General features: G+C 53.0%; 1 protein-coding gene across 1 annotated transcript; it reads left to right on the top strand.

The window, feature by feature from the left end:
* The first annotated feature begins 5,003 nt into the window (after positions 1-5,003).
* On the top strand, positions 5,004-5,802 carry LOC139825723 (olfactory receptor 14J1-like). Its single transcript, XM_071799786.1, has one exon. The coding sequence runs from the start codon at positions 5,004-5,006 to the stop codon at positions 5,589-5,591; it is 588 nt and encodes a 195-aa protein (XP_071655887.1). The 3' UTR covers positions 5,592-5,802.
* The last annotated feature ends 3,305 nt before the right edge of the window (positions 5,803-9,107 follow it).

Here is a 9,107-nt window from a genome sequence, read left to right as displayed (position 1 = left end):
TGGAGCTCCATCAGTTCAGAGGAGCAGCCTCACGAAATAAATGGTTCTTTTCATGGGTACTTGGAGAGATCATTCTTGTGCTTGGAGCAGGCTGTCCTGTAAGGCTTCTCAGATTTTCTGAGCTCCTTCACACTTATGAAGTGCTGCCCACCTGTATCAGACACCCAGTTATGTCAAAGTCTTCTCCCCTGGAGCCCACCAGCCTGTGCTCTGCTGCTGGCCTTCCTCCCTCCCCTCTGCTGCCTGGGACCCCACTGTTTCCTGGTCACAACAGCCAAGGTGGACACTGATGTTCACATCCCGCACCAGCTCTTCCTTGTGTCCCTGTTCCAGATCCAGGTGAGCATCACCCTTGTTGGCCCATCAGATAGCTGTGTTAAGCAGTTGGCTGAAGATCCTTTGGACTTGCAGCTTTGCCTGGCCAGGTAATGTCAGGGGAATTACAGTTCCCTATAGGAACCTGCTCATTGACTGAAGACTTCAAAAGGTTACTGACAGAAGATCTTTTCCATGATTCAGTAGTTTACAAAACCCAATGTGCTGTCACCCTGTGCTGGTTTACATGACTAAGTCTTGGAACTGGGGGTGAGTGTGGCTGTGCTACAGTTGTCACCTCTCTGAGAAGACAACAGGAGTTTGACCAACGTCAGACAGAGCCGATTTCAGCTGCTCCAAGATGGACCCACTCTCTGCCAAATCTGAGCCACTCAGTGATGCTGGCAGCACCTCTGGGATATTGTATTTGAGAAAGGGTAAAAAACGCTGCACAACAGCAGATGGGAGAGAGGAGGGAGGAGATGTGAGAGAAAAGCACTGCAGACACCAAGGTCATATCCCATAGGACCCAAGCAGGTCCCTCAGCAGGCCAAAGCTTGCTCTCCTGAAATCCTGCTCTTGGCCTTGTGATCATCTCCCAGGAGCCTCAGCTCCACTTTCCCATCCCTGACTGTTCCATCCTGACCAACTCTTTGTGGTTTTAAGTGTGAAGTCCCACAGGGCATCTCACCTCACTGAGTCCTCAGTCACCCGTGTCAGGAAGATGTTGTCAATGAGCTCCAACCCATCCTGGATGGCTGGTACCTTGCCTATATTGGGATATCTCAGGTCTGCCAGAATGGTATGGCATGCAAACATGACACTTCTTTCATTTGTCTGTAGTAGGCCTCATCTAATTCCTCTTCCTCATCAGTGAGCCAGTGGTGTCCACTCACAACACTGCCCATGTTGTTCTGCCCTCTCATGCTCACTCAACCTTAAGCTGATATTGTCTGTCCCCAGACGGAGCTCCATGCAACCCTACTGCTCTCCCACACAAAGGGAAACTTGAGAAACTCCAGACCACTGGCATTATGAGTACCAGACCTCCAAGACCCCACAGTTTCTCCAGGAGATGGTGTTTATACTGTCCCCTAACACCTCATGCTGTTATCTTGGGAGGTACATTGTAATCAGGATAAGCCAGCCACTTGCAAACATTAACAGCTGATCAAATGGAGCTTCAGTAAAGGGAGAGTCCAGACCTGGAAAAACTTTTGGGGTCACCTCTCAGAAAGCTCTGAGAGACCTGGAGGTTGGGGCCCCTTATATTTTGTGGCAGGAGGGCCTCCCAAGGTGAGCGCTCTCTACCCTGCTAACAAGTGGAGGGGCTGTGGCTCGAGCACACAAGGGAGAGGCCAGACCTTGAGAAAATCTGGGGTTCGATCATCGGAAAGATCTGAAGTTTCAGAAGATGAAGTGTCCATTTTTTTATCAGGGCAGGAAAACAACGTCCTGCATCAGGACAGAGCAGGACCTGACACGCTGAGCAGTGACCCTGAGGAGAAGGGCCTGGGCACTCCAAGGTCCCCACACCAGCCCGTGGTGCACGCTCACCATGAACAAGGCAGCTGCACACGGGGCTGCATGAGGAGGAGCGTGGGGACCCAGACACCTGGAGTTCTCATCCCATTCGGTTCAGCACTGGTGTGACCCCACACACACGGGGTGTGCCAGTGTGCGGCTTCCCAGTTTGGAGAAGCAGGGAGGAACTGGAGAGTGCAGGGCTGTGCCAAGGCAGGTTCAGCACCTTGTGCACATGGGGTGGGATGCTGAGGGACCTGGGCTGCTTTGGCTCAGCAGTGCTGGGGAGGCTGCAGCAATGCAGGAGTAGCCTGAGAGTGCTTGAAGGGTGGTTTCAGAGGTGGTGGAGGTTTTCTGCATAGTGGGAAAGAGCATGAGAAAGAAATAATGGCACAAAGTGCAGCTGGGGAGGTCCAGGCTGGAGATGAGCAGAAAGGAATGTGACTGGAAGGGCAGTGCTGTGGTGGAGCAGGTCAGCAGAGGGAGTCTGCATCAGCCCAAGGCTTTGTGCTTCAAGGAACAGCTGGGGAGGATGCAGAGATCTCAGCAAAGGGAGGAAGATGCTCAGACAAGAGCAAGGTGGGGCAGCAGGGGGGATGTCTGCAGCCTGCAGGGAGAGAGGTGCAGGGGATGCCACAGCACAGGACAGGCTGTGGTGGAGATGATCACGGGATGTAAAGGGGCTGAAAGCCCCCACCAGACTTGAGCTCCTTCTCCCCTTGGCTATGGCTGTTGTCTGCACCTCTGATGCCTGTGAGGAGACACCTTGTCCTTCCAGCACAGGGGCCTCATGGCCTCCTTGTCCCCAGCCAGGAACCTGGGAGGTGTGGGACCATAGTCCTGCCCTTGGCCTTGCACAGCCACACATCACACTGTCCCAGGAAGCGTCATGGGCAATGTGGGAGGGACAGGGCTGGGGGACAGGGCTTGGCCCTTTGATTAATGAAACACATACAGGTTTACTCAGCATCTAAGAGAACTTCACCTTGCTTTTCCTGACCTGTTGTCACTGCATCCCGTTTTCTTCTCCAATCAGACCCTGGGGTCAGTTCCTCAGTAGTGTCCCTCAGTGGGACTCATTAACTTTGCAAGAATCTTTGAAGTTTGCATCTGACTTACTGAGAGGTTTCATCAGCTTCCTCCAGGGCCTGGGGTTCATGGACTCAGCACCAAAGCCAGCAGAGGGGTCATTAAAGCACCTTGGGCTGCTCCTGTGCTGCTGAGCTGGGCTGGGCTCCTGGGACAGAGGGAGCTCCTGGCAAGCGGCAGCGCTGCAGAGAGACAGCTCTGCCCAGGAGCAGCTCCTCTGCACACGCAGCAGGGCTGAGGGCTCTGCCTGGGGATCTCAGGGAGACGAGCAAGGCAGAGAGAGATTAAAGGTGGTCAGGATTGGGAGGATGACTGAGAGCTCACTGGAGGAGAAACCTTTGCAGCCCTTGCCATGGTAAGTCTCTGGGTGCAGGGCAATGCAGCTGTAGCTCCTGGAGGCATCTCCTAAAACTGGCACAGGCACAGCTGGTGGGATCTGTAAGGAGGGGGCTCTTGTCAGGCAGTGTTGAACAACTGCAAAGCCGGGTGAGCACCCAGGGGTGCCCAGGGCTGTCCTGCAGAGCAGGGTCCCTGCTCCCCAGGGCTGTGCCGGGGCAGGGACTCTGCCGCCTGCCAGGGTCAGCGCTCAGCCTGCCCGGGGAGATCCCATGGCAGCAGCTGTGGGTGGAAGGAGCGACCCCTGGCAGGGCAGGCAGGGAGCTTGTGGGGTTGAAGGGTGCTGTGTGGGTCAAGGCTGCTCAGGGCTCCAGATCAACCCCACGGACATGGCAGAGGGTCCTTCTGAACAACGACATCAACACAGCAACAGCTGCAAGGGAAGAAGTCTGTGCTTTCAGTTTTCCACTCTTGGTTGTCTGGGTGTGCAGTGGGAGATGAGGATTTATTTCTCTCTTTGGAGAAGACACTGAGACGCCAGTTCTCGTTAGGACTTGTCTGAGGTGCTCCTGAGCCCCTGCACACACAGAGCTGCCCCTGGGCAGTGCCAGGCGGTGTGAGCAGGGCAGAGCTGAGCACACAGCGGGTGGGACGGGGTCTGTGACACTGACAGGGAGCAGACCCAGGGACAGAGACACAGCTGCAGGCAGCACAGCCATGGGCAGGAAGAGTTAACTGCTACCAGAAATGCTTGGGACAGGATTTAGGAACTTCTGTCACATCCTCTCGAGCGCAGACACATTTCCCAGTGCAACCCCTGGTCTCCTCTCCTCCCCAGCAGAGCCTCTGCCCCAAAGCCATGGGGTCCAGGTCCTGAGTCTCCACCTCAGCAGCTGGACCTCCAGGTGAAAGGTTCCTGGAACGTGGTACACAAAAAAGGTGCTAAAAGCACTTGCTCTACAGTGTCATTATGTGAGTGGCAGCAGCACAGCCGGGTAAGGAGAAGGTTCCACAGCATGCCCGTCTGCCTTTCTGTCCTTGCTTTGTTTTCTAATAGCACTGCAGTGTCCTTCCCTGTTTCTCCACCTGTCCCTGGTGCTCTTGCTCTGTGGGGTTGGGGTGGCAGTATGGGTCAGTTTTTGTTCTGACACCAGCTCAGCAAATCTTGCCCCAGAACTGTGTTCATGGAAACGAGATGCCCAAGCTGCCCAAGCTTAAACTGTAATGAACTGGTTTTACTCAGTTGGTAGAAAGAGAGAATGAGCAGAAACATCCCTCCATCAGGGAGTGGGTTTTCCATGAGAAACAGCCTGTTTATTTTCCTCAGAGAAGTCTCCCCTAACTTGTCACTGTCATTTCCTCCTTGCACAGGTCCTCATGCCCAGAGGCTGCAAATGTCCAACAGCAGCTCCATCACCCAGTTCCTCCTCCTGGCGTTCACAGACACACGGGAGCTGCAGCTCTTGCACTTCTGGCTCTTCCTGGGCATCTACCTGGCTGCCCTCCTGGGCAACGGCCTCATCATCACCACCATAGCCTGGGACCAGCACCTCCACACCCCCATGTACTTCTTCCTGCTCAACCTCTCTCTCCTCGACCTGGGCTCCATCTCCGTCACTGTCCCCAAGTCCATGGCCAACTCTCTGTGGGATACCAGGGTCATTTCCTATGCAGGGTGTGCTGCACAACTCTTTCTGTTTGTCTTTTTAGCTTCAGCAGAGTATTTTCTTCTCACCATCATGTCCTACGACCGCTACGTTGCCATCTGCAAACCCCTGCACTACGGGACCCTCCTGGGCAGCAAAGCTTGTGTCCACATGGCAGCAGCTGCCTGGGCCACTGGGTTTCTCAATGCTCTGCTGCACACGGCCAATACATTTTCACTGCCACTGTGCAAGGGCAATGCCCTGGGCCAGTTCTTCTGTGAAATCCCCCAGATCCTCAAGCTCTCCTGCTCACACTCCTATCTTAGGGAAGTTTGGCTTCTAGTAGTCAGTGTCTGTTTAACTTTCGGCTGTTTTGTGTTCATCGTGGTGTCCTATGTGCAGATCTTCAGGGCCGTGCTGAGGATCCCCTCTGAGCAGGGACGGCACAAAGCCTTTTCCACCTGCCTCCCTCACCTGGCCGTGGTCTCCCTGTTTGGCAGCACTGCCATGTTTGCCTACCTGAAGCCCCCATCGATCTCCTCGCCATCCCTGGATCTGGTGGTGTCTGTTCTGTACTCGGTGGTGCCTCCAGCGGTGAACCCCCTCATCTACAGCATGAGGAACCGGGAGCTCAAGGATGCCCTGTGGAAACTGATGACTGGATTTCTTCTGAACCTATAAACTGTCTCTGTGTTCTTCCACATAAGAAGACATTCTCATTGCAGGTTCATCTTGTGTAGTATTTTTTGTCTCTAGTTGTGATTTTTTTTTTAATGATAATATTTTTATTCCCTTTGTAATTCACTGCCTGCTTTTCACTTCTCAGTGAGTGGCTGTGTCAATGTGGAATCGTGTTATCTGTGTTTAAGCAAAATAAAGGGTCCTTCACCAATATTGGTACTTGTTCTTCCAGAGCTGTTATGGTTCCAGTCCCACACTCTCCTTCTCATTCCTTGTGTTGGTGCAAGGCCTGAGTGCTCTGGCAGCTTGGCCCCCGTCCTGCTGTGTGTCAGTGCTGTGAGCGCAGGCAGGGACAGGCAATGGGCACTGCTGTGGCAGAGCTGGCCTCACAACAGCCTTTCCAGATAGAAAGGTGATCTCCTCATGGCAGGGCCTGAATGTTTAGGTCTTCTTCCAAACCTTCTCTCAAGGATATGTCCTAGAAACTGACCCACAGATGAAGCACCGTAGTACAGCTGATCAGTGTGTATGTGCAAGGCTGGCACACAGCAGCGTCCTCTCACAGCCAGGCCTCCTGCCAGAGACCTGCAGGACCAGCAGAGCAGGGGCTGGGCTGTGCCCCTGTGCACTGGACATCCCTTCATAAGGAGCTTCAAGTCAATCATCATGGACTGGCCCCTCACAACCACCATTTCCAGCCCTGTGCTCTCACCCACAGAGGTTGTTCTTCCCTCCATGGATGGACACTCAATGAATAGTTCATCAGTCCATGTTTACTTTGTACAGATGAGATGTGAGCATGCACATCATGTACATGAGGTGACATGAATGTGAGTGAGCACAAACACCATCAACTATTCCTTTCCATTCTTTGAAGGTCTGTAGCACAGATGAGGTCTTGAGGTGACTTCATGTTGGCAGAAACATCCTATGGGAAACTGCCTGAATGCAGCACTGGGTTGTTGTTCCTTTAACTCAGGTCCCTGTATCCATTCCTCATGACGTGGGACATCTCAGATAAGTACAGAGAAGTGTGACATGCTAAAGGGATGAGATGCTTCCCATCCTTTAAGAGTGGCAACAGGAGGCCAGAGGGACACTGTGACTCCTGCCTCTGTCTGTAAAAGGGACAGACTCTGTCTCTGAGCATCCCTGGGTGCATAAGGAGTCCATGAGGCCAGCTCAGATGTGGACACCTGACAGAACCCTGATATTTATGTCAAAAGTGCCATAGAAACCAGAATGGTTCTTCTTGGGTCCTTAGAAAACGCAGACCTCAAACCCGTCTTCAAGAAGAGCAGGAATAGAAACTGGGAGAATAACAGACTGGCCACCCTACCTCCCTCCCTGGGAAGGGGATGGGACACGTCCTCCTGCAGCCGTTTCCAGGAATGTGAAGGACAAGGAAGGGACTGCTGAACCTAAAAGGATAGGGAAAGAAAGGCATGTTGTGCACAGGGCGTTTGCAAGGCTAAGCCATCGTCTCCTTCTGACCAGAGTGGTGCTGATGGGGCTCAAGAAGTGGATGCTGGGTGGGACGTTGGCTGAATCATCAAGCCCAAATATCACCAGTGTTACAAAGTCCTCCGTGCAGCCAGTTACTGGTGTCATCTCTCAGTGACCAGCACTTGGGCAACACTGTTGAACATCTTTATTCTCCTCTTCCAAGATGTAACAGAGTGAACTTTCAGTGCCTTTGAGGATGATGCAAACCTGGGTGGAGGCCTTGAGCAACCTGACGTGGTTCACCTGCCCTGTTCAGGAGAGTGAGACAAGATGAGTGAGACAAGGGCTCTCTGCAAACCTGAGTTATTCTGTGATTTGAAAGATTTTTTGCCTTGGAGAGGTTTCAGGAGAGAGAATAGGTGGAAATATAGAAAAAAAATAAGAAAGGGGAGAAGAAGAGATACAGAAGATGTTACCGGAAGTACAGGAGTTCCAGTGAAGAGTGCTTTTCACTCACAGTGTTAGTAGGAAATATATTTGACAAATTTGAACAAGGTGAGGAAGCGAGATGGGTGTCTGCAGCCTGTGAGAAAGAGGAGTAGGTGTAGGACTGTGTAGAATATGCTTCAGTCTTGGTCAGGTCCTGAGCCATAAGGCAGGGAATGGATGAGTGTGATATTTTGTGGTCAGTTGTGTCTCAGACACTCATAATCCAGTCAGAATCCTGTGGCTGTGAAGGGGCAGTGAGGTCAGTTCTGTCTCTGGAGGTGACAGCCAGGCAGCAGGGACATGGCTGGGAAAGAACCTCTGCCTAAGTGCTCACAGGCCCTACCCAGGAAGAGGCCTTGCAGATGGGTTGTCACGTCCATCCCACCTGAGAACATGAGGGGACAGCAGCAGGGACATGTGCAACTTGGAAGCTGAGGACTGGATATCGGGAGGAAGAAATGTCAGTGGAAGGGCAGTGCTGTGGTGCAAGAGGTCACCCAGAGGGAGCTGGATCAGCCCATGGTTTGTGTTCCAAAGAGCAGCCAGTGAGGGTGCAGACACAGCAGTGAAGGTGCAGAAATGCTGGGGTGAGAGCAGGTGGGGAAGCGAGATGGGTGTCTGCAGCCTGCAGGGAAAGAGGGGCAGGGGTAGGACCGTGTAGAACAGCCTGTGGTGGAGATGGCAAAGGGCGCTGGCAAGGCTGGAAGGGACCCACAGAACCCAGGTCTCTGTCCCCTTGGCCATGGCAGTTGTCTCTGCCACTGAGGCCCAGGAGAAGCCATGTTGTCCTCATGGCTCTGGGGCCTCGGTGGCTGCTTGCAGCCCCATGGGGAAGCTGGAAGTTGTTGTCCCAGTGTTGTCCTTCCCTGGGCCTTGCACACCCACATCCCACGGTCCCAGGAAGAGCCCTGAGCCGTCTGTGAGGGGCAGAATCCCCCTTCCCATTGCCTGAAGGTCATGGCTTCTCCTTTCTGCTTCAGAAAGAAAACCAGGGGTTTCTCAGCATCAGAGCTGAAGAAAAGACTCAAAGGAGACCTCATGGTAGCTACAGCTTCCTCACAAGGGGAGGAAGAAGGGGAGGCACCAAACTCCTATCTCTAGTGGCCAATGACAGAACCCAAGGGAATGGCAGAAGATGTGCCAGGGGAGGTTCCGGTTGGACATGAAGAAAAGGTTCTTCACCCAGAGGTGATGGACACTGAACAGGCTCCCCAGGGAGGTGTCACGGCCCCAACCTGACAGTGTTCAAGAAGAGACTGGACAACTTCCTCAGACACACGGTGTAAACTGTGGGGTGTCCTGTGCAGTGACAGGAGTTGGACTCCATGATCCTTGTGGATCCTTCCAGCTCAGGACATACTATGACTCTATGAAATACTAGGACAAAAGTCCATGTTTTCATTGTACAGATGAGTTGTAACCATACACATCATGTGCATGTCCACTGTGTGCATGTGGTGAGATGAACCCAAGGGAGCACAAATGCTGTCAGCTATTCCTTGGGGTGCCATAAAGGTCGGTGGGACAGAGATGGTGTTCAGGGGTCTCTTCCAATCTGTGCTATTGTAGGATTCCATGAAT

Source organism: Patagioenas fasciata, chromosome 28 (assembly GCF_037038585.1).
Source record: "Patagioenas fasciata isolate bPatFas1 chromosome 28, bPatFas1.hap1, whole genome shotgun sequence".
In the NCBI taxonomy this organism is placed as follows: Eukaryota; Metazoa; Chordata; class Aves; order Columbiformes; family Columbidae; genus Patagioenas; species Patagioenas fasciata.
Note: the sequence above shows the minus strand (reverse complement) of the source record. Positions and strands in the feature narration are given on the sequence as shown.